Source organism: Epithele typhae (genome assembly GCF_022376455.1).
Source record: "Epithele typhae strain CBS 203.58 chromosome Unknown BXZ73scaffold_10, whole genome shotgun sequence".
Classification (NCBI taxonomy): domain Eukaryota; kingdom Fungi; phylum Basidiomycota; class Agaricomycetes; order Polyporales; family Epitheliaceae; genus Epithele; species Epithele typhae.
In genome coordinates this window covers 647,421-670,662 of record NW_025954201.1, presented here as the reverse complement: position 1 = coordinate 670,662, position 23,242 = coordinate 647,421, and the positions used below count along the sequence as shown (strand labels likewise).

Here is a 23,242-nt window from a genome sequence, read left to right as displayed (position 1 = left end):
CCCGGGACCGTTATGGGCGCATTACGCGATCCCGCTGTGTACTATACCGTGGCGAACGCCATCTCGCTGATCTACTAGCAGTCACCCGCGTCGTTCCCGATGAGTGAATGAGTAAGCGGTGCGTCGACATCAGTTTGCTTGTCCGTCAGCACTGTGTAGCACAGCGGTCTGACCCGATCTCACTGCGCCGCGGACGCAGGCAATTCCAGGCCGGCGCACGGCCTTTATAATTACGACACACCGATCCAACCTTACTTTGAATAGTCCTTTGAGCGTCTATTGCGTGAAGTGACCTCATATATCGAGGCCTCGGGCATCCAGTACTATACGCAAGATAGGTGCTCGTGTCTCCACCTCTTTGCAACACCTAATCAGCCCCAGAAATAGCCTCATTCTGCTCACGGTCCCCACTTCCGATTTCTCCAAGTCCTCCGAAGCCCCTCGACCTTCCCGGAAGCACTTCCGTTCGGCACAGTACAGACACTGCACCGCTCGCCAACTACTATGGCTTGCCCATAAACGGCCGTGCATGCGCCGCGGTAGCACGGGATGAGACACCTTTTTCCGACGGTACGCACCACCCACTGCCCCTTCCCCGGCTCGACGAGGTCCGCGAGCCGACCGCAGCGGGTTTACAGAGACCATACCGCCTTCGGCGCGGAGCGTTCTCGCGCCCCGGGACGCAGTCGAGCACGAGACCGACGAGAGCGCCCGCGCCAGGGCGGCGGCGGCAGAGGCGGGGAGGGCACGGTCGACGACGTGCGTGGCGCCGGTGGGGTCGCGACGACGGGCGCGCGCTCGCCGCTTTGGACGGCTACCGAACGGATAGCTTCGTGGCACCACCGGGCATGCTCTGGGAGGGGATTCGGTCCTAACGGCGTACCGCGGCCGCGCTCCCCGAGGGAGGTGCAGACCCCCCGACGATGACGGCGGCGGTCGCGCCACCGTCCTCCGTCGGTGTGGTGGCTCCAGCGACCGTTAACGCCTTTTAGACGGCATGTACGTGTTATCCGCTTTGATTATTGCGATCGGTATGCCTTCCGTCCCTATCACATGCGTCGTGATGTGGGAGGCCATCCAACAGCGTACGGTATACCATGTCTTTGCCCCGTTTCTGGCCGTAGCTCGGTATGAAATCCGGATAGTGGGGCATCGGTCTACACAGGCACGAGGACGTCTTTATACCCAACCGCCCCATCGACGTGAAACGACCACCGCATACACTTCCTCCCCTCACGCCCGCGTCCACGTCCACGCCCGCCGCGGATAAGCGCGTGCATATCTCGCATGATCTGTTCGCGTCTCCGTTGGTCTCGTTTGTACTGTCCAGCAGGATGTCAGTCTGGCAGCAATCGCCGACGAGACGCTGTGTGCCATGACACACCCTGATCAATCGATCATACTTCGTCGTGGCCTGTGCACACTGCACCCACCAGTCCATCCACCGCGATCACGGTCGCGGCCCTCACGGCGTCCGGCCGAAGGAGAGTGCGTGCCGCCACTCCTGCGCAGCGCGCGCCCAACGCAGATCATCTGCCCGTGCGAGAAATCGAAGGAGAGTGGGCCCGCCCCCGGCCCGGAGCACCGCGTAGTGGCCGCGGATCGACCGGGTGTTGTGCGTGGGGCATGTAGCTGCGAAAGGACGGGCATGTGTTATGAGCTGTAGAATATGAGTGAGGCGCGCGAAAGGCTGATGGAAGAATAGAACTTACTGCAGGTTGAGCAGTACGTCGCTGCCATCGTCCGACGCTGCCTTCGGCTCCGGATGACAGAACCACTCCGCGCTCACCTCCGCCTCCACGCCTCCACGCTCAAACGCGCCTAATAGCGACGTGCCGCGAGCGCGGGCATCCTCAAGCGTCCGGTCCCATTGCTGACTGCGCCGGTAGTAGTCTTGCCTTACGAGAAGATGCACACGCACGTGACGGAAGTGCGCGTGGTCACACAGCACCGACGCGAGGGGCGTGGACGCAGCCGTCCAGTGTTCAACGAGGCGGGCCGTCGGGTACAGAATGGTTAGAGAGACCTCTTCCAGCATCGGATGGGGCGATGGGGCGCATGAAAAGTGTGCGTGGAGCGCGTCCACGAAGGCGGAGGAGAGAGACTGAATCCGGCCAGGGCTCAGCCAGTACTCATCGTAGCATTGTCTGTCGATGAAGAGGACATCCAGAGCACGCAGCGCGCAGAAGCGCGAGATAGACGTGAGCATGGTTCGCAGGTGACGCGCTGAGGGATCGTCGTGGGATCAGGCTCGCCGTCTGGGAGAACGTAGTACGGTCCTGCGACAGCATCCTCGGAAAGCTTGTTTACGAAGACTGCGCTGTATCGCTCCATGCGCGACCCTTGGATGCTCGCGATGAACGCTCGCGACGAATTTGCGCTCTTCCACGGGTCGTACTGTACCATCTACAGAGTCTTCATCCCGTGCGGCGACACCAAGCCCCAATCCACCAGCGTGTCGAAGAAAAGGCTGATGGGGGTGAGATGAACACCGTGGTGTTTAAGGAAGAATGGAAAGTGGACGGGGCATCGGATCTGCCGCAGATTTCCCTGACCCCGATGACGCTCGGACTGTGGGAACGGGGCTGAAGCTTCGTTGCAGTCGGTGCTTCCCACGAAGACACCGTCGAGGGTGAGCGACTCGAGTCGTGGCAGGGTGAGATGGGGACTAGGGCACACATCGGGAGGTAGGCCATGCGAGAGGTCTCGGAGCGGAGGACGAGGGCCCGCAAGTTGGCGAGCTACCTGAGCCACTGGGCGATGTCTTCGGGCTTCCATCGGTTTTCCGGAGTCCATCGCAGGAGGGTAAGAGGGAAGACGGTGGACGCGAGGGGAGGATCGACCGTAAAGGGGTGAACGAAGCGGTGTCGACCGTTCGTCTTTGAGAAGTCGCCACATGCGTTGTATTGAACGGTGACGGAGGCGAACATGTGGTGCTGAGCGGGGGGCCGGGCCACGCGCGACAGACGCGGGCGCAAGTGCTGAGTGAGTGCGGCGCAGACGCATGCACGGCGTCCATGATGCGCTCGTGCAGTTCTTGAGGAAGTGTTGAGAGTGGCATACTGTCAGCAGTGAGAGGATGAGTGTACAACGTTGGGGCGAGGGAGAACCGCAAACGTTTTAGTGTACGTGAGGCATTGTGGACGCTCACGCACAGTTGACGTCCTATAGCAGGCCGACGCACTGGCAAAGTTGATGCCAACGATCTGCTGGGCGCCGGCGCCTGTCCACCAATAGCGCGCGCGTGATTCCCAGTGTCCCAGCTGTGATGCGTGACGGACCCGAGGGCGACAGCGCTCGGACGGGCCCAGTCGAACGCGTTCGATCGGGCTTCGCCTCGTCGGCGTCGTCTCCGCGTCCGAATCCGATTTTGTGCGCAGCTCACGTCGGAGCCCCACTGCCAGAACGAAACACATCCTCTACGGGTTGTGCACGTGGCACCCGATAATCCCATATGGCTCGCTGTGCGTGTGACAACACTACACTTCGACATACTCTATTTCCTCAGATCCATCCTCGGAGTCATCCTCATAGCTACCCTCGTCACCCTCGTGCCCGTCTTCGACGTCACTGTATCCATCAGGAGGGGTCGGTGCGTCCCACATGTCCATCTCGTCTATATCATCCGAGTCGTCATAGTAGTCATCCGAGTCTTCATCGTCATCCCCAATCATCCAGTTCGCGTCGACGGCAACCTCGACTCCCGCCCCAGCAAAAGGCGCAAAAAGGCGAGTACAGATCTCGCGCGGGGCGTCGAGAAGATCGTCGTCAGGGGCGGTCGAGTAGGCAGCAGGAAGTAGTGCATGCACCCGGATGCGTTGAAAGGCGGGATACCGGGTACGGTCGCCGAGCGTCGCGGCGAGCTGCTGGATGACGGGGGACCACGCCCGGTCGATGTCTTCTGCCCAGTATGTGAGCGTGATCCTCAGCTCTTCTATGGCCGGGTGAGGGATGGGTGAGCGTGAGAAGTGGTCGTTTAGGATGATGATGAACACGTCGGAGAGGCGCTCCCGGCGGAGAGAGCGGTCGGGGCGCGCTTCGGGCTCGCCGTAGATGATTTCGAGGAAACGTAGGCGCGTGGAGGGAGCCAGGACCTCCAAAAGCTTGCGTGTGTTCAGATCTATACGAATAATGGTTAGCGGGAGGCGGCGCGGAGCGGAAGGGAAGAACGTACGACGTCCGTCGTCGACGGCAGGATCGAGATGTTGAGGGTGACTGAAACTGACGCCGAAACGTTCGAGAGAAGGGAAGGTGTAGTTGAACGCTTTCCATTGACGGCCAATGTTCCAGTACTGAGGCATATCCAGGGTCACCAAGGTTTCGGGGGAAAAGATTCCAGCGTCGACCAACGTGTCAAGGAGACGGGAAATGGTTGGGCGGATGACCCCCGGGTCACCACGGATATAGGGGATGGCGTTGAATTGGGCGATCAGGTGTAGGAGATGAGGGGGAGAAGCCCGCCCCTGCTTGCCCGCCGAATATGTCAACGATTCTGGTCTGGCAAGGAAATTCGGAGTGCCCACGTCAACGCCACCCAAGTCGAGCGTGTGGAGAGAAGCGGGGGCGCCCAGAAGGGTTTCGACGAGAAGTGGAAGTGAGACGGCAGATGGGGTTGAGAACGGATCGTAGAGAGAAAGCTTTCTGAGATTGGGAAACAGGGCGGGCCAGTGCTCGACGTCGGCTTTCTCCCACTTGGTGTTTCCCCAGAGGAAGGAGGAGTGGTGCAAAGAAAGTGTGGTGGTGTGTCGGGCGAGGTCGGGATTTGCCGAGAGCACTTGGCGAAGGGTGCCGCCAGGATCGGTGCGCCTGCGTGGTCCGGTCACATCGCCAACTCGGAGGGTTATTTCTGTGAACAGATGATGCTGAGCGCGGGGCCTCCACTGCCTGCAGACGAGCGCGCAAGGGCGAAGCTCAGAACGCGGCCAAACTGCGTCGATCACCTGATCGCACACTTCTGGCGGAAGGGTGGGGGCCATTTCGCAGCGCGACGAGGATGACGGCGGCCGGGACAATGTCGAGGGTGCGCAGAGGCCGATCATAATCTGCCAACACCGAGCTCGACGCGTCGGTGGCGCGAGCAAGCAGCATCAAACAACGCTCACCGTCACAAGACGCCGTAACATGAGTCACTTTCGGGGCCACCTGTCACGTAGTCACAGCTGCGCTGCATTCGCGGCGACGTCTCCGGATCCGCGATCGAGCGACTGCCTCCAAGCAAAAGGAGCCAACTTGCGCAGCCCTCAATGGCCCCCGCCGTCCTCCCGCTCGAGATACAGGAAAAAGTGATCGACGGAGTGCACGACCACCCCATCTCTCTTCGTTCCTGTTCTCTCGTCTGCCGCGATTGGCGCATCCGTGCCCAGTACAATCTCTTCTCTTCCATCACGCTTTCACAAGCTCCGTCCAAGGCGCGCTGTCCAGGCGAAAGGCTACGCGAGGTCCTTCTGGGCAACCCTGCTCTCCCCCTCGCCGTCACGTCCCTCACCCTCGAACACGGCGCCCTATTCAGGTACCACGACGGCTGGCAGCTCCAACATATCCCCGAATGGATGTCCTTGCTGTTGAATCTCCGCACTCTCATCCTTCGATCTACTCACAACACATGGTCGAACATTTCGGACACCACCATCCGACATGCCCTCTCGCTCGTCCCCTTCGTCAGCACTCTTGTTCTCGACCAAGTTGCACTGCAGACCCCGGATTCACTAGTCCTGAGCGCATCCATCCCATCACCATCTACCGGCGGTACTCCGATATCTGAGATCTCCCTCAAACATCTTATTTGCACTGCGTTTCCAATAACTGTAAACGAAAACCTCAGCAGTCCCAGCCCGCCGCACATCCCTCGTTTGCTCCGCCGACTCACCGACATGGGTCTCACCGGATTGCACACCCTCGAAGTCGGCTGGAGCAGCTCATGGGGTCCCGCTACGTCTGGAACCGCCAGCGCGGCACCTACTGAGCTTCGCGATCTGGAGCGATTTTGCGTCCGATTCCGCAAGCCCAACGACGCATACGATCGGCAAACACAAGGTATGCGCTCGACACTCCACACCATCCTCTTCATGGACTCGTCTACAGAGAACGACATGCGCGCGACATTCAGAGCTATCGCCTCGAGTGCCCGTCTGCGATCGCTCGGCGTCACCCTCGGAGACACCCAACACGACTTCGTCCGCGCGAACAGCCGCAAAGCCTCCCCGTCCCTCCTCACGTCCCTCTCCGCCCATCTCTCAGAAACACCCCCGCCCCATCCCGATCTGGAGATCCTCGAAATCACGCTCGCAGTTCCTCATCGTTCTCTTAACAGCGCATGGGATTCGGCGGCGCGGGAGCTAGCCAGGGTGCTCGGTGACGGCCTGCGGTACCCTCGATTCTGCCTCGTTCGGCTGCGTCTCTTCATGCGGGAAGCCGCGGCCCGCGATGTGCGCAAAGGCGGTTCGGCTGTGCTATCTCCAGACGAGCTGAAGAAACGAGGGCTACTCTTGTTAGAGCCCTTCGCAAGCCAGGGCGTAGACGTCAAGGTGGACGTCACGGTTCTCGCACCGGCTCCCGGCGCGGTCCACGCGTAGCTTACTGTCCGCGAATGTGCGTGTCGCTTGATACCGGTTGAATGGACTGACGAATGTACGTAGGAACCGGGTGTGTACCACCGATCGTGGCCGTATGCTATCGCTCTATGGCGTGCAGGCCTTCCTGCCAACGTTTTATCTCCCAAACCTCGTTGGTCGGAGACCATCGAGCCTCGCGCTGCTTCCCCGACCGCATATATGGACACTCGCGCCACCCCTATCCCACCGCCGACCGCGTAACTCAATAACCAACCTCCTCCTCCACCACCACCACCAATTGTGCGCACAGACTCCTCCCACGGGGCTGTGCAGCGGGTCTAGTGGAGTGGCTTTTCCCCCTCCGCCCCGGAGACGGCTTCGCGCAGGCAACGCATTCTACGGCGACCTCGACGCGACGCAGCGCCGCGTATCCTGGGACCCAAGTGCGCTCATGGATTCCTCCCTCGCCGGGTTTCCCGCAGGAGCCCCTCTCCCGCAGCCGAGACGCAGCAATCGAACCCGGGAAGGTGCACGCGCGATCGAGTCGGGCGCACGCGTCCTGTCCTGCTCGACCGCGAGCCCAGCCGAGAACTCGGTTAGGGCGACTTCGTGATTGTGGGGCTTCCGTGTGCGCCGTGCGGTGGATGGACAGAGCGCGGGCGGTGGTGCACTCCACGCTCAAGCTATAGTCTGTGAGAACGCACCTCGGGAGTTTACCGCGGTCACAAAGCGGGGCGAGGTGAGGGTGAGGGGCGTCAGCGCGCGCGAGTTGACAGCAGCACTCTGTCGTGATGTGGTTCGATCCTCGCAGTACGCTACGTATAATTAATCGAGGAGTGGCCCAAATCCCAGTCCGTCGTCGGATGACTCCGCGCCCTCGACCCAGAACGGCTCCACCTCAATCTCGACCCCCGCACCGCCCTCGCGAAACGCGGAGAACAGAAGCGCCCCGTTCCTCTCCGCCTCCTCCACCGAAGGCTCCACCTCCCGCGGCCACGGGTACGCGCAAGACTCGTCGCGCACGAGGAAGCGCGCGCGCACGCGCCGGAAGCGCGGATACAGCGCGCGGTCGCACAGCGCCCGCGCGAGACGCGCGAAGGCCGGCGTCCAGTGCTCTGCGAGACGGGCGGCGGGGTAGACGAACGCGAACGAGAGCTCCTCCAGGGCCGGGTGGGGAGGATCGGGCCGCATGAAGTGCGCGCAGAGCGAGTCGACGAACGCGGACGGCAGCTGCGGGAAGTGGGCCGGGTCGAAGACGAACTCTTCGAAGCACATCTTGTCCACGAAGTGGATGTGGAGAGAGCGGAGGGAAGATAAGGACGCTATCGCGCTCAACATGTCGTGCGCATGCCGCGCTATCATCGCGAGGTCAGATCGCAGTGATTGGGCGCGCGACAGAGCGTACCTGTGGGCCTCTCCAAGGATCGCCGCTCGACGAATATCGCGCTGAATCGCTCGATCTTCCATTCCTGGATTGATGCGATGAACGCCTGCGATGCCCGCGGGGTGCCCCAGGGCAGATGTTGGGGGAGATCCAGCGTCTTGAACTTGGTGGGAGTGATTACACCGCACTCGACGAGCTGGTTAAAGAGGATGTCGATGGGAGCGAGGTATATGTACCGCCTGAGCGATATGGGGATGTAGACCTTGCACTTCACGTGCTGAAGGCTTCCTGTGCCACGTCGATCCTCCACGAGCGGCGATACAAAGGACGCCGTGGCGCGGGTGCGATTCCCAATGAAGACGCCATCAAAGAAGAGAGACTGAAGGGAAGAGAGGGCAAGGAGTATGGGGAGAAGCACGCCCATGGAAACTGTCGTGCAGCGAGCGTGCGGAGAGCAGAGGGTGAGTGTGCGGAGCTGAGTGAGTGACGCAATCCATCCGAGATCGGGGGCCTCCCAGCGACCAGAGTCTTCAGCTAAACCCCATCGGACGAGGGAAAGAGTGAATATCTTGAGCGAAAAATGTGGAAAGTCGGATATTGCTTTGATCAGAGCATCTCTCCGTCGCGATCTTGGTCTGCAGACGTCCCGAAGGGTGATGGACGAGAAGAGGTGGTGCTGGGCCCGAAGCCGCCACGCGCGACAGACCAAAGCGCACGCGCAGAGCGCTTCACATGATACGGCCTCCTGCACTGTGTCGATGATGTGGTCGTACAGCTCTGGAGGAAGTTGTATGACGGGCATAGCTAGAGCCTAGAATGGAAGTATCGCGGGTGTTGAGGTCGGACGATCGACCAGTGGATACTGTGGAGATGTGGTGAGAAATTTGTATAGCATATGTTGCACAAGCACATAGACGTACCGGTGGACAGCAGCCTGCAGAAAACACGGGATGCATCGGCGTGCGGAGAAGGTAGACTCGTCTTCAAAGCGCCCAAATGCTGGGCCGCCGCGCATGACACAGCAAGAACGGGCCGGCGACCCGCATGCACGCCCAGCACTGTTCATTGCAGCCCGGCGTCGTTCCTGCGCTCATGCAAACTCCATCCCATCTCTATTTCTCGTATTCGATCGAGTCGGTGACTGCCACATCACACATGTCGCTGTGATGTGACGCGTCTGCAGCTTTCATATGATATGACATTTTCCAAACCATACAATTCAATCTAAGCTCATCCTCAATTTCGGACATAGGCGTACAAACGGAGGGCGTTTACGCGCGACCCTTGAACGGCCATCCGTGCTGGCCTGCCTGATGAATATCCACTCCGAGATCTTCTGCCCACGCCCACACCAGCCCGGGGTTCTTCTGGAACAGTCGGCCGATGAAGATGAGATCCGCTTGGTTCTGTTCTGCGGGTAAGCTGCTGTTCTATCACGCCCCCCAGCCTCGATGCTCACCTTGTCCAAGACGTCTTGGGCCATGGCCGCGCTGGTAATTGAGCCGACGGCCAAGACAAAAATCTTGTTTCCGTGCGCACGCTTGAACGCCTCGGCGAACGGCACCTGGTACGCCGGACCAGAGATAATGCGCTGATCGGGATGCGTTCCCGACGAGGAGATATCGATGACATCAACCCCATGCTCAGCAAGCACACCGGCCAGGCGCACGGTATCCTCGACACGCCATGACGGGGTGTCAGGCAGCGACTCCTCGAGCCATTCCGTCGCGGAGACGCTACGAGAGGCAACCGTGAGCACGGATCTGACAGGTGACAAGATGCGCACGACGTACCGGAGGAACAGAGGCATCGTCTCCGGGATGACGGCGCGGATCGCATCGACGACTTCGACCACGATGCGAGTGCGGTTCTCCCAGCTCCCGCCGTACTCGTCCGTGCGCGTGTTGCTCGTCGGGGTCATAAAAGAGCTCAGCAGGAAACCGTGCGCGCCGTGGATTTCGATCACGTCAAAGCCCGCGCGTACCGCACGCTTCGCCGCCTCCGCAAAGGCCGCAACCACGTTCTCGATGCCTTCCTTCGTCAACGCCTTCGGGGCGTAGAGCCCGCGGTACGCCAAGGCGGACGGCCCCACGACCTCGTCGGGCCACCCGCCTGCGTCCGGGGCGGCGACTTCACTGCCGGCGACAAACGGCGCGAGCGTGCTCGCCTTGCGGCCGGCGTGGGCGAGCTGGACGCCAATCTTCTGTCCCTGAGAGTGCGCGAAGCGGACGACAGCCGACCAAGCTTCTCCTTGGGCGTCGGTCCACAGGCCGGCGCACTCGGGGGTGATGCGTCCCTCAGGCGAGACTGCCGTCGCCTCGACCATACACAGGCCGGGGCCACGAGTGAAGATGCTTCCAACTAGATTGGTCACGTTGGTCAGAATTCCGAACCGTCAAGCATGGTATAAAGGAGGCGTACGATGAGCCATGTGCCAAGGGGTGATCACGCCGTTCTCAGCCAGTACATGCATAGCGGCGCGAGCTAAAAACGTACGCGAGATGAGCGGGTGAAAGGTCGGGATGTAGAATCCGATCGTACCCAAAGACGGTTGTGGAACTCCACACCGCGAATCTTGAAGGGCTGGAAGAGGGTTGGAACAAGGTTCTTCTCGTCTTCCTTGACCGCCGCAGTGCCAGCGGGATGAGGATGGAGAGGCGTGAAGTAAGGGGTGTTGGGGGCACGGGTGTTGGACAGAACGGACATGGCGTTGATAGAGCTCGCTGGAGAGTATACGGGGAATGTGTGTTGAGGGCAGCTTCGCCCTCGTCCAGGTCTTAAATACCAGGATCGCGGTAGCTGGCGTCTTTGAACAGCGATCGAGACTGGCATTGCGGCTTCCTTCAAACAATCAGCGTATTAAATTTTCAGCCAGACGTCCCATGCGTTCAGTGGTCCAGCGCGCAGATGAAGTAAATTCTGCGTTAGTAATGCCTCCCGTGCTGACAAACAAGGTTCACCCACGCACTTCTACCAAAGTTTGAACGTTCTAACCCTCTTGATTCTCCGGATAGGTCGGAGCACGGCCACAGAACGCGCGGAGTACTGTAATGGACGCTGGAGAACTCCTGGCACGCTGCAGTGAGTAATCAAGCATATTTCAGTCCAGACGACGTCTCGCTGCTAAATACACCAGAATGCTTACGAATCCCTGACGAAGCTATCCGAACAGGTGTGGGACGAGCGACGAATGCAACCGCGAGTACTTGCGTCGGGCCGCAACACCTCACTAGTCGGATAGTTGCGTCGCAACCGCTGTGAATTGTGCCAGCGTACCACTGTCGACCACTGTCGATGCATGGAAAAGTGAGCGTGTCCCAAAAACCCGGTGGGGGTTATCGCACCACTCCTTCCCATCTGACCGAGGTCCTCGTCTTTGACAGACTCGAGTCGCCGGTGGGTGAACAGTGGGATTGTCTTCCACCGTGTTCGCCTTCTACTCTACGCCGAGCCCCGCCGCCGCGCGAAACTTTTGTGGTCCCTGCCTCACCGGAGCCATGCTACGGACACCGAAATGGCGCAGGCTAGAGAATTCAGGAGCCCCGGAAGCCCGCACGACGCTCTCGAGCCCCGTGAAACCACCGGGCAACCAGAGCGGCAACGCTTTGTCATCAGCGGCGCGCAGCGTCGGCGAAAAAGTCGCAAGCGCGGAGGAATTGAAGTGCGTAGGCCGGGTCCCGGCGCGTTGCTCGTGCGGGGGTACGGGCTTAGGGGGCGCGGAAGAAGCACCTTTCCGTTCGACGCAAGGGGGATCAGTGAGGCTAAAAACTCAGAGCAGTGGAGAACATAGACGTACCTACTGCCGCCAAGGGGCATCAGGATGTAAGCGTAGTCGAAACAGGCATGGTATTCATCGTCTGCACTATGATGTGTCGCTGAGTGCGACGAATGCTGCACGAGAGCGGGGCGGCGAGGGCGATGTTAACACCAGAAACGATAAAGCCGTAGATACTGATAAGGCGACGTACGTATGTCGAAGACGTTCGGAATCTGGGACTACACCCGAGACTCCCTATCGACCGTGAAGTGCAATGGTTTCCGAACGAGAGGCGCCAAAGGGGGAATCAGCTTTGAAGGAAGCGTTTTCAGTCGCACAGGATGTTGCATGGCCACTTTAGCGTACGTACTGTGCATGGCTGGTCGGAGACGCGGGAGTGCGTGTGGATGGCCCGTGGATGGGCGCAGTGGAGTGGGCGTGGTCGCGGTTGGAGACCTGTTTGGGCGGATGAGTCAGCGGGCACGGGCCGGCTAGTCGCCGGCGAGCCGCTTCCCCTGGGATGCGCGTCTAATAACGCGTCCTTTTTCCGTCCTCCGTTCAAGCCAACACACCACATCTCCCTCTCTTTCTTGCCCGAGCCTGCGCCAATCAACGGCCATGCCGCCGCTCCCTCCGATCGAAGACAACAGCGAGGTAAGAGGTCGATGGTGTGCGACTTCTAAGCTTCTCCCTCGCCGATCTGCGCGCTGAACATAGAGCACAGATTGTTGTTCGTACACACGAGCATACATGAAGAAACCATCTCTTCTGACTATGGTGGTACCCACTGTGTGACGCCTTCAACTTAATCCGTAACCGGGACACAGCCGACGGAGATGAGGCTGCCTGGGGGACCATCAACACTGAGCTCTGGAGCCTCCTACGCGAGTTGCGCGAGTCCTCACCGTGCGAGTTGTCGTCACAGCACACCGTGCTCGCCGAACTGCAAGGGTACGTTCGCGTCAGGGCCATCCCTTCCACCATTCCACGTACAAGACGCACCAAGAGTCTCCGGTACCGACACCGATGACGGTGATGGGCGAGCACGTCAGGCCGATGAGCGTGTCGACGTCCTGCACGACGACGCCAATGGACTTGAGGACCGCGGCCGCAGCGGGGTCGCTGGCCTTTTCGACCAACTCGCAGCACTGGAGGATGCCGGTGCTACAGGTCTGGGCGAAGGCGGGGGTGACGGCGGCAAGGAGTGCGGCGGCGGCGAAGAGCTTAGGGGGCATCTCGAGTTTGTGTTGGGCGGGTAGTGAACTGGTGAGTGTTCGTTGGGACTCTGTCGTTTCGCACTGTGATTCTTATGTGTGCGCACCCGTGCTCTCCAGATGGGTTACAAGCTGACGACGTCAGTATGCTGCAGCGGTATGCTCATCCCGCGCACAAGGCCGTGACTAAATAAGCGTCCACGGCGTCCGCACTTCCGCTCCACCACAACCCGTGGCGTGTATGCTTGCACCCTCGTTCCTGAGGTGACGTTCGGTATGTTGCCAGTGGACGTCTGTGATCTCGCATACGTCTGAGCATTGAAATGTTAAACAGCTTCGGAGATGCTCCACCATGCAGCCTCACTGGCTGCGCACCAGCCGTCCTTGGTCGGCTTTCGCTTTGCGCTCGACGGTGCTGCAACTCCACCTCGAGTACGCCCGCGTTGTAGGCTATCTGTCGAGACCATGTGTGCAGCGAGCGCGCCGTTCGACTTCCAGTTCCATACTGCGCTATACCGGTTAGTCCGCGTTGGCATACTGTCCCTCCAGTTCAATTTATGAACGGTTCCTAGATGTCGTCCCAACATACGTGGCTCTGACGTCGACATCCGCCACGTCACAGCTTACGCCGTCACAGACTCTGACCGCACGTCCTGCCCACTATGTGGTTCCTCGCCTGCCATGCACTGCAGCGCATCCTGCCTACACGCCCACGTCCAGTCGAGCTGCGGCAGCCGCAAGTGCCACGGCTTCCTCGCCGCCGTGTCTCCGCCACCCACGGACCTGCGGACGAACGGATCACGATGACTTCATCGGTGCCGTCTTTGACCCCTCGCGTTTTCTCCCCATGGCTGGGACGTGACGCAACGGAACCACGACCTATCTCCACGTCCAGCGCCAGGGTTATTCTCGGTGGACGTCGTCATTCCCACAATACACGCCCACTATGCTACCTTTTGATCGTGATATCGAACGAGTTCTGACCATTCATCGCGCACCATTTGTTAGATTGCCGAAGACGAGACGCAACTGTGCATATGCTGGTGACGTCACGCGTCTACTGTACAGCCCATGTCCCGGAGGCGATTCAACACCCAGACCTGACCGGTCCACATTCACTACTTTCACAACTTCGATAACAACCCGCAACGCTTCGAAGCTTGGGCAACGTGCGTTGCTGTAAGTTCCCTGTAATCGTGATTTTCTGCATACCGAATCTCACGCCCGCACATGACTAGAAGCCTGGCTGTACTTCCCAATTCTCAGGCCACGCCATCGATAGCGATGTGTTTCCGATGTTTTCAGAGGACACCTTTCCTTGCCTCCACTCTTCGACCATCTCTGCACCGTCAACAGCCACAATACCGACAATGTCGACCCTCCCTCCCGAGTTGCATGACCGCATCATCGACGCGGTCAGTGACGTCGCACCCGGTGCGCTCGGCGCATGCGCTAGCGTCTGTCGCGCGTGGCGGCCTCGTGCTCAATACCACCTCTTCTCGTCCACCACGGTCCGCGACGCCTGCAGCCCGAAAGCACCACACCGGGACTCTCTCATCCACCTTCTCTCCGCCTCTTCGATCCTCGCGTTCAAGATCTCCGCTCTCACACTGCTTCGGTGCAAGCTCGACGACTCCGGCCGGTGGGAGGCCCCCGATCTCGGATGGATCACATCGCTCGCGAACCTCCACACGCTCACACTGAGTTCGCCTTACTGCCGCTGCACCACTGTGTCGATGCACGTGCTCCTTCCGGTACTTCTCCAACTCCCCTCACTCGAGTCACTTCTCAACGGCGTCTTTATCGGGAACCGCACCCGCATCACAGCCGAGTCTGTTCCCCAGCTCGCCGCGGCCCGTCGAGGGTTCGGAAGTCTGCAGCACGTGCAATGCAAGGTTTACATCCCGGTGTCCCTCAAGCGTCACATCTACCCTACCCCGATCGAGATCCTGTTTAACGAGCTCGTCAAGTGGCGAATCGTCTCCCCGGCCAACTTCAAGACTCTGGATCTCCCGCAGCACCTTCCTTGGGGCAGCCCGCAGGCGTCCCAGGCGTTCATGGCTGCAATCAGGAGGTGGAAGATCGAGAGGTTCGGCGCGCTCTTCGTCGAGCGACGAGCGCCCGAGAGGCCCACGGTTACGTTCGGCCTTGTCGCTGTATGCACGATCTCACCCCGTCGCGCCCACAGAACGGCACGCGCGTGACATGCTGAACGCCATCGGATGCTTCCGCACCCTGCGCTCGCTCGACGTGCACTTCATCGACAAGAAGTGCTTCGAAGAGTACTTCCTCGCCCTCTCCGACATTCCGCAGCTGCCCTCTGCATTCGTGGACTCGCTCGTCGCGCACTTCGCGCAGGCTTCCGCGCCGCACCCGGACCTGGAGGAGCTGTCCTTCACCATCGTGTACCCGCCGAGCCGCCTGGTGTCGTACTGGAAGCCCGCACTCGAGCGGCTCGCTCGTTCGCTGTGCGACCGGAAGCGGTACTCGCGGTTCCGGGGCGTGCGGGTGCGCTTCCTGGTGCGGAACGGCGCGTGCGGGTACCCGTGGCCGAAGGAGGTCGGGCCATCGCCGAGCGCGACGAAGTCGAAGGGGAAGCTTTTGTTCTCAGCGTTCGAAGACGGCAGGGTGCGCGTCGACGTAGAGGTGGAGACGTTCTGGGTGGAAGGCGTCACGGAATCGTCGGATGGCTGGGGAACCGACTTTACGTTTCTAGATTGACTGCGGCTTGGATGTTGGGATGAGAGGCCAGCCTCGGTCGCTTGAGGTTTCTTCGTCGCGCGATGGTATCGGTATTGGAATGCTTCTATGAGCTTCGGTACTCCGGGACTCGTGGAGGTCGGAGAAACCACATGTAGTATGCAGATGTGTCGTAGACGATGTGTTTGGCTTCGCACGAGCGTGACGATCGAATAATCCAATGATTGCGCGCTACACCGCACACGGAGACGCTCGCTCATGATAAAGTGGATGGAAGTGTGCGAATGCGTATCTGCGTATCGATCGTCCGTCGAGGTGGTGTGTCGACGCCGTGTATCCCTTGTCGCGCTCTACGACATGTCAGCCATCGACCCGACACGGCCACCCCCCCGGGTTCCTCCAGAGATCTCGGACAACATCCTACGATGCCTCAATCCATCACCTTACAAGGACAGAAAGACACTCCTCCATTGCATGCTCGTCTCCCACAACTGGCTCCCCGCAAGCAGATATGTCCTCTGCTCCGACCCCTACATTCCATCGTTGGAGCAAGCCCATCTATTTCTCACCCGTGTCGTTCAGGTTGCCCCGCTTTCCACCGCTCCCCTCCGAAGACTTTCCATCGATGTACTGGATACCAAGGGTCACTCTCCGTCTTTGGGAGCCGTGCTCGCTTCTTTGGCGATCCACGCACCCAACCTTGAAGACCTCAAGCTCCACCACATCACATCCGAAACTTCCACAATCCCGCCTCGGTCCTTACTATCTATCTCTAATCTCACAAAACTCGTGAGACTAGAATTATGCCAGTGCACGTTCCGCTCATTCTCAATTCTTCGGCGTACACTTGCCGCGCTCCCTCATCTGCGCGATCTTGCCACACGTCGGGTTAAATTCCCTATATCGCCCAACGACACCATGGTCAAATCGTATACAAGCCCCAGGCCGGATCTGCTCAGCGTCTCGCTCCTAAACACGAGCTCAAAAAGGGAGCGAGATCACCTTGATGTCCTGCTACACTTCCTCGCAAACACCTCATCCTGTGCCTCACTCAATGAGCTCACTGTCAAGAGGGGGTGGGCATATGGACCGACATCAAGTCTGTTCAGAGCCTCCCTCGCACGTTTGCTGTTGGCGGTGGATGTCTTCGAATTCGATGATGAATCCGATCCCCGCGGTACAAATTCCCACAGCTCTACACGAACCGCCACATACTGACGAAGCTCATACAGAAGCACTGTCCTTCCTGTCGAGTTTGCGGAACGTGAGAAAACTCAGCCTCCGGTTCTTCCATGCTACAGCAGGAACTGTACTCGAGATCGTGCACGGCTTGGTGCAAGGAAACAGCCCCAACCTCGTTGATTTCACGCTCACTGTCCCCCTCGACGCTCTCACCCTTGCAACGGAGACGGACCTCATCGAGCTCGCCAACCTCACCTCCCGCAGGCCTTTCTCCACTGTGAAGAATGCGAGAATTCGCCTGCACACGTACAAATACTACGATCTAGATATATCTGGAGCGCAAGCATTGGAAGTTATGGCTAGGATGTGGCCTCTCATCAGTCAAGACGCACAAGTAGACTTGACTCTATTCTACTCCATCTTCAGTGGGGACGTCTGGGAGTGGAACCCTGAAGTCAAGCGAGGAACATCGTTCTGGGAAGGAGGTTTGTCAAACGGCTACGCAACACGTCTCATATCGACTGACAGGAAAATGAGCAGGGAAGACGTGGGATCGTGGAACCAAAACCTGGAAACAGTGCAAGTGACACATAACGAACGTGTATGTAACAATACTTGTGATTATCTTGTGGTCAGAAGGGATACGCCGTAGAGGACTCGGCTTTGTATATGGATATTCAGGTACGGTTGGCCTCGCACGCACTCCGTCGCGCACTCCGTCTTCGATGGTTGGCTTGGCCACCCTTCGAACGCGCACCCCGTCGATCCACCACTACACAGGCCACCGTTAGGACCCACGTTTGAAGGTCGTCGTCTACAGTCCCCTGGCATATGTCGGGTCGCATTCCCTCCCTGTCCCACGAGTTCGATAGTCTAGCAGTCCCACAGTTCAACGTTCACGGAATCCTCCCATCAGATGATGTCGTAGTCCGCCAGGCTATCCCCAACGGAGGTGCAGTGTGTGGCGCGCATGCGCGGGCGTGTGTCCGCTCACGGCCCAACGGTCAGCCGCCAGATCGCGATAACTTCATCGCCGCGTACCCGCCGATATTGCCCCCGACCCATCCAAGGTGGAATAAGATATTCAGTTCTCGCCCCGCGGGTGATCGAACGTACGTACGCCCCGGAAGAGGATGTCCGCAGATGCACGATGTGCATGGATTCGTAGCGTACGACAATATATAGAGCTCTGCACGCCGCCGCAGTGCACCACTAGTACCGTCCAAAGCATGCGACGCCGACGGGAATGGGAACGTACGCAGTCGGAAAGGTCGTCGCACGTCCCGGGTCGTCGGCGCTGCTGAAGGGATCTGTACCGCGCGCGATCGTCAGCTCGGCGTCCTCCGTCACGTCCCATAGAAGGGGATAATGCTCACCGAAAAGCACATCGCGCTCGGCGAAGTGGATGGGGACCGGCGCGTACGCCGCGCCCGCGAGCCACGGCAGCGCGCTCAGGTGCATGTTCGCGAACCCCGCCGGGTCCCAGGCGAGGCCCGAGAGCGCGCCGACGCTCGAGATCGAGCCCCCGCGCGCGAGCGGCGGGTGCTTCGGGCCGTCGAACGACGGGGCTCGCGCGATTGGGGCGTCGTCTGGATAGGCCGGGAGTGAGGGAGGACGGAACGTCGGGAGGGGAGGCGACGGAGGTCGCGCGCCGGGAGCCTCTGTGCGGGTTTTCGGCGGTCGCCCCCGCCGCTTCTTGGGTACGGCGGGGTCGACCGGGCGCGCTGTGGGCTTTGCACGTGGGACGCGTGGCTTGCGCGGCTTCTTGGTGGGAGGGGCGCGTTCTTGGGGCGCGTTGCCCTCGGGCTTGACGGAGTCGATGACGGACGCTTTGCGCTTCAAGCGGCGCCCCTTGGTCTTGCCCGACGTAGCGATAGTAGGAACGACCGCGAGACATGCGGTTGATGTTGACGAGTCTACCTTTGCCTTGACGGGGACGACTTGGATCCGCACATCGGCACCCTCGGAGACATGAACGCGCTCGTCGGTCGCGGTCACTGTGCGCAATCGTAAGATGCATGCCAACGCGGAGGGAAATAGCTTACTGGGAGCAATCGGCGAGGTCCCCGGTCCTTCGCTCGCCGAAGACGCGTCTCCAGTGTTCATTCGTGCCATGGCCGATGAGTTTCGCCGCAATCTGAAAGTCGCGGGAGCACGGGCGCGGGCCCGCGACGTATGACTGCCAGTGAGAGATGGTGTGTGCATATTGACAGCGAGATCGTGTCGCGCTGTAGATGGTGCTGGAGGGAGGAAGTTGGTTGCGGCTGGAAATAGTGTAGAGTCGGAAGGATGGGTATTTGTAGAGAGACACACACAAGCGGGAAGCGACGCGGCCGCAAAATGAGGACAGTCTGGCAGGGAGGCAGGCTGTTGCGGCGACGTTCGGATTTTTTCGACAAGGATCGGCCGGTCGCCCGCAGCAGCTTCGGGAGACGTAGGCGGAGACGACGAAAAGAACGTGATAGGGAACAGCGAACTTGAACCAGGGCTCTGGGCCTTTGGTGAGGGACCTGATGGTGGAGTCGACGAAGGGGCAGCAGCAAAGGAAGAGGAAGAAGTAGAGGGATCCGGAGGAGGTGATGGGTCTGGCAGGCTTGGGGCTGCAGTGTGATGTTTACGCGCAGTCAGAATTGCGAGAACAGCAGGACTCGGTCGAGCAGCGAGCGGAGGTGTCGGAGGAACAGCATCTGCAGCAGGTTCGACGACTGGGGAAGGTGTAGCAGCAGGAAGTATGCGCTTGAAACGAGGGGGAAGAGGGCTGGAGACGGTCGACGGCAAGGAGGGGTGGGTATATGCGGTTGGGGTAGCGTTCGGATGTTGCACTGAGGACTGGAGTGCATCAGATTGCGCCTGATGAGCCTCGGGAGAGAGACCGGAGAAGCGGACACGGCGAGGTTGAGACTGCACGTCTTTGTTTCGCGTGCGAAGTGCGGACTTGATCGTGTTTGAAGACGAGGAGACGGCCGGGGTCGATATGGGAGCCGAAGACAAGGATGAGACAGGCGACAAGAGCAAGCTTTGTGTGGGCGCGCGAGTGCAAGTCTGGCATGAGGGATGAGGATTGGCATCGTGGGCGCGGGTGTGTCGAACTGCGAAGCTGGGCAGAGCCGAGGTCTTGCGAGCCTTCGGTGCGTTCGAAAGGAAAGGGCGCGAGGAGGCAGGGATGGGGGACACCGCGCGTTCGCGCTTTACGCTGAGAGTGACTGCGGCAGACTCACAGACACCTGAGTTTCCACCAGCATTCGCAGAAGGTGCTAACTGCGCGCCCTTCTTCCGCTTGCGATCGCCTCCAGCCCGCCGTGAACACCAGTCTTGGACCAAAGACGGGTCCAAGGAACGGGGCGCCGCCCAGGAAGAAGCAAAGGACGAAGTCGGGCGGACCGCGCTTTTGTGTAGCAAAGACCCAAGCTCTGCGCGATGTGTGCGGGAGAAGGGCTGGAAGGGCGGGTCGACGGTGGGCTTGACGTCCTCCTCGACGGGCTCGTGTTTGAGCGGTTTGGCAGCGGGAGCACGGCGCGTGCCTCGAGTGAGCGCTTTTGAAGGCATAGAAGAGTGACAGTGCTGGGGATCGAGCGGGGAGAGGAGGAGGAAGACGAGGTTCGTGAGTTGAGAACAGGGCGCGCAGAGGCAACGGTCACGACCGTGACTCGGCGGGTCGTGACTGTCGTCTTGGCACACCGGGACCGAATGCAAGTCGTTGGAACGCTCGCGTTTGTTCACCTCCGGACTCTAACATCCTCCATGCATGGCAGTCATCAATCTGTTGGCACCCAAAGCAAAGGACATTGAAAGCATCGACAACCTCGTTCAGTTCAAGTGACGTGATACATGACGGTATTGTTCGTAACGATTCTCTCTCCTGCTGCTCCTTCCTTCTGAGTCCTGACTGGGCTACTGACTGGGCTCTTTAGAGCGTGACGGGGACACAGCCGATGGAGATCAGGCCGCCGTGCGAGTTGTCCTCGCAGCAAACGGCGGAGGCATCGCTGCAAAAGCCCGTCGTAAGCACCGACCCGACAAGTCTGGCCACGCCCCAAATCCTACTCACCAAGAGCCGCCAGAGCCAACACCGATGACGGTGATGGGCGAGCACGTCAGGCCGACGAGCGCGTCGACATCCTGGACGATGACCCCGATGGACGCAAGGATACCCGCCGCAGCGGGGTCGCTGGCCTTCTCGACGGTGTTGCAGCACTGAATCGGACCCGTGCTACAGGTCGAAGCCGGGGCCGAGTTCGGCGCGGCGGTGGCAGCGGCAAGGAGTGCGGCGACGGTGAAGAGCGTGGTGAACATGGTGAGGATGGTGCGGTAGTGAACGGCTGGTCAGTGTTCGCTGAGGTCTTGTCGTCCCCACCCCCCGGCTTATATGGGTACCACTTGCGCCGTGAAGAACAAGAGCGCACACAAACGCGGTCAGGTGCGCGGAGGTCGCGATGACGCATTCAGGCTGTCTGCCTGTCGCGTTCCCGGCCACGCGAGACGGATGCTCCGCATGAGAACGCGCCGATGCTTAGGGGACACCTCCGGACGACAGAAAGATGACGGGACCGCTCTTTTCCGCTCCGCTCCACTTGGTGGGAAGCCTCCAACACTGTTCAGGCGATCTCGGTGGTGAGATGAAGTCGAGATGTGAGTTCTAGGGTTGTTGTGTTGTCGAAGATTCTCAACTTCATTGCAGACGCCTGTGGACATCGGACCTCCAGGACCGTCAGGCTATTGAGGTCCAAGGACCCTCTGGCCGGGGACATACTACGCATCACTCCAAACGAACACTCGCTCTCCCCGTGCAGCATGTCTTCGGTCCCGTACTGTGACGGCACCCGGCCTCCTAACCGTCGATCCACCGGCGGCGGATACGCGTTGACACTTTCAAGCTCGGCGGGAGTGCGGCTTTCAACCGTACAGAAGTCCACCTGGAGCGTATTCGACGGGTAAATCCAGAAAGTGCCCCGTTCTGCGCTGACATACCCGCTATCTACTCACCTGCGAGAAGCTGATCAGCGAACTGGAAACAGCGTACATCGGTGGCACATGATGTCGTCACGTCCAACACCGCGCCTCGCGGAGAACATCGAGCGGAGACGTATTCCAAATGTCTGAACGTCCATCCAAGTTCGAAGATTCATATCCGGGTTCCGCCCCAAGGGCCGCAGTCCTGACCGCGAGGTGAGCACATCTTTGGCTGGCCTCGAGAGCGCTAAATGAAGTCATCCCCAGTGAATGTCCGCGGAGTCGTCGCACTACGCCCGCACGCTCCGAATGCTGGAGTCTTTCATTGTCTATCGGCGGACATCATTGTACACAACACCGCGGGGATACGGCGCTCTCTCTTTGACATGAATACGCGTCTTTCTTGCTCCACAAACGCGTTGGACATGCTCCACCCTGTCGTTTCGCCATTCATTGAAGTCAACACAACCCCCGGGGTTTTTTCTGCGGTCCGTCAACATGCCCCTGCTTCGACAAGCGCGTTCATCTCTGACGGTCTTTTGGGTGGTCAGTGACGTTCAAACTATCGTCATTCGAGCCAACTCCGAGCGTGCGTTCAGTCGTACGGCTAATTTCAACTTGGACCTTGTGACTGGCGTGTCCCTCCAGATCATTGTGCTCTACTGGAGGCAAAACGTGAAGATGCTATGCCGAGTGCTCACTGACGCCATCGTCGACCACACTCGTCCCTCCTCGACATCCGAGGACTGCATACCCCTTCAACGCAATCCTCGACGTTTGTACACAAGCACCCCTCCACTGCCCCGTTTCCTCACTCGAACAAGCCCACCCGCCCAGCACAAGCACCTAGCCCACCCATCCCCGATGCTCGCCAACACCCTCCTCGCCGTCTCCGCCGTCTCCATCCTTGCCGCCGCCACCCCACCCCCGGCGGCTCAGGTGGCACCATCCCCGCCTCGTCCTGCAGCACCGGCCCCGTCCAGTGCTGCCAGACCTCGGGCTCCGCGAGCGACCCCGCGATCTCGACGGTGCTCGCCGGGCTCGGGATCGTCGTCCAGGACGTCGATGCCCTCGTCGGCCTCACGTGCTCCGCTGTCTTCGTCGTTGGCGTCGGCGGCACGACTTGGTGAGTGCCGCGGAGCGGTCGGTGTGTTTGCGGACGGTTAAACTGATGCGGTGTGCTTGCAGCGACGCGAACGCGCTCTGCTGCTCGGACAACAGCTTCGGGGGGCTCGCATCGATTGGCTGCGTGCCGGTCGACCTCTCTTCTTGAGCGGTTTTGCGCGTCGTTCATCGTAGGGGTGTAAGCATACTACGGGGAGCGGGTGAGGGTCGTCGAGAGCCGAGGCCGAGATGTACTATGAGCATCGTTGTGGAGCGTCGAGTTGTTGTGAACAAGCCATTCTATCCCTCCTACCATCCTCTGTTTGTGCACGTGTCTGTGCGCCGAACAAGATTAAAATATCAAGACCCGGCTTAGTGCCTTAGAATCGATTTGTCGACC

The 23,242-nt window shown here is 59.9% G+C and overlaps 12 protein-coding genes across 12 annotated transcripts; 4 read left to right on the top strand and 8 right to left on the bottom strand.

Moving 5' to 3' along the window:
* Positions 1-1,529: 1,529 nt before the first annotated feature.
* BXZ73DRAFT_75801 (uncharacterized protein) lies at positions 1,530-2,209 on the bottom strand (the record flags this gene model as incomplete). Its single annotated transcript, XM_048022281.1, has 3 exons — positions 1,530-1,632; positions 1,713-1,873; positions 1,922-2,209. The coding sequence occupies 3 exons, from the start codon at positions 2,207-2,209 to the stop codon at positions 1,530-1,532; spliced, it is 552 nt and encodes a 183-aa protein (XP_047880332.1).
* Positions 2,210-2,406: 197 nt separating this feature from the next.
* Positions 2,407-2,930, bottom strand: BXZ73DRAFT_99202 (uncharacterized protein; the record flags this gene model as incomplete). The annotated part of the gene is made up of 2 exons (XM_048027935.1): positions 2,407-2,668; positions 2,746-2,930. 2 exons carry the CDS (start codon positions 2,928-2,930, stop codon positions 2,407-2,409), a joined length of 447 nt encoding a protein of 148 aa, XP_047880331.1.
* Positions 2,931-3,479: 549 nt separating this feature from the next.
* BXZ73DRAFT_75800 (uncharacterized protein) lies at positions 3,480-4,976 on the bottom strand (the record flags this gene model as incomplete). The annotated part of the gene is made up of 2 exons (XM_048022280.1): positions 3,480-4,120; positions 4,175-4,976. The coding sequence occupies 2 exons, from the start codon at positions 4,974-4,976 to the stop codon at positions 3,480-3,482; spliced, it is 1,443 nt and encodes a 480-aa protein (XP_047880330.1).
* Positions 4,977-5,243: 267 nt separating this feature from the next.
* Positions 5,244-6,572, top strand: BXZ73DRAFT_99200 (uncharacterized protein; the record flags this gene model as incomplete). The annotated part of the gene is made up of 1 exon (XM_048027934.1): positions 5,244-6,572. The coding sequence occupies one exon, from the start codon at positions 5,244-5,246 to the stop codon at positions 6,570-6,572; it is 1,329 nt and encodes a 442-aa protein (XP_047880329.1).
* An 804-nt stretch (positions 6,573-7,376) lies between these two features.
* On the bottom strand, positions 7,377-8,737 carry BXZ73DRAFT_99199 (uncharacterized protein; the record flags this gene model as incomplete). The annotated part of the gene is made up of 2 exons (XM_048027933.1): positions 7,377-7,906; positions 7,957-8,737. The coding sequence occupies 2 exons, from the start codon at positions 8,735-8,737 to the stop codon at positions 7,377-7,379; spliced, it is 1,311 nt and encodes a 436-aa protein (XP_047880328.1).
* A 469-nt stretch (positions 8,738-9,206) lies between these two features.
* BXZ73DRAFT_88849 (FMN-linked oxidoreductase) lies at positions 9,207-10,641 on the bottom strand (the record flags this gene model as incomplete). Its single annotated transcript, XM_048025096.1, has 5 exons — positions 9,207-9,341; positions 9,395-9,671; positions 9,729-10,296; positions 10,357-10,390; positions 10,477-10,641. The coding sequence occupies 5 exons, from the start codon at positions 10,639-10,641 to the stop codon at positions 9,207-9,209; spliced, it is 1,179 nt and encodes a 392-aa protein (XP_047880327.1).
* A 1,856-nt stretch (positions 10,642-12,497) lies between these two features.
* On the bottom strand, positions 12,498-12,927 carry BXZ73DRAFT_43001 (hydrophobin; the record flags this gene model as incomplete). Its single annotated transcript, XM_048019063.1, has 3 exons — positions 12,498-12,538; positions 12,598-12,635; positions 12,695-12,927. The coding sequence occupies 3 exons, from the start codon at positions 12,925-12,927 to the stop codon at positions 12,498-12,500; spliced, it is 312 nt and encodes a 103-aa protein (XP_047880326.1).
* Positions 12,928-14,276: 1,349 nt separating this feature from the next.
* BXZ73DRAFT_75795 (uncharacterized protein) lies at positions 14,277-15,627 on the top strand (the record flags this gene model as incomplete). Its single annotated transcript, XM_048022279.1, has 2 exons — positions 14,277-15,062; positions 15,175-15,627. 2 exons carry the CDS (start codon positions 14,277-14,279, stop codon positions 15,625-15,627), a joined length of 1,239 nt encoding a protein of 412 aa, XP_047880325.1.
* Positions 15,628-15,963: 336 nt separating this feature from the next.
* On the top strand, positions 15,964-17,375 carry BXZ73DRAFT_99195 (uncharacterized protein; the record flags this gene model as incomplete). The annotated part of the gene is made up of 3 exons (XM_048027932.1): positions 15,964-16,783; positions 16,839-17,273; positions 17,329-17,375. 3 exons carry the CDS (start codon positions 15,964-15,966, stop codon positions 17,373-17,375), a joined length of 1,302 nt encoding a protein of 433 aa, XP_047880324.1.
* A 625-nt stretch (positions 17,376-18,000) lies between these two features.
* BXZ73DRAFT_99194 (uncharacterized protein) lies at positions 18,001-18,903 on the bottom strand (the record flags this gene model as incomplete). Its single annotated transcript, XM_048027931.1, has 2 exons — positions 18,001-18,785; positions 18,834-18,903. 2 exons carry the CDS (start codon positions 18,901-18,903, stop codon positions 18,001-18,003), a joined length of 855 nt encoding a protein of 284 aa, XP_047880323.1.
* Positions 18,904-20,695: 1,792 nt separating this feature from the next.
* Positions 20,696-21,081, bottom strand: BXZ73DRAFT_75793 (hydrophobin; the record flags this gene model as incomplete). Its single annotated transcript, XM_048022278.1, has 2 exons — positions 20,696-20,774; positions 20,837-21,081. 2 exons carry the CDS (start codon positions 21,079-21,081, stop codon positions 20,696-20,698), a joined length of 324 nt encoding a protein of 107 aa, XP_047880322.1.
* Positions 21,082-22,602: 1,521 nt separating this feature from the next.
* On the top strand, positions 22,603-23,011 carry BXZ73DRAFT_75792 (hydrophobin; the record flags this gene model as incomplete). The annotated part of the gene is made up of 3 exons (XM_048022277.1): positions 22,603-22,677; positions 22,722-22,864; positions 22,927-23,011. 3 exons carry the CDS (start codon positions 22,603-22,605, stop codon positions 23,009-23,011), a joined length of 303 nt encoding a protein of 100 aa, XP_047880321.1.
* Between the last annotated feature and the right edge of the window lie 231 nt (positions 23,012-23,242).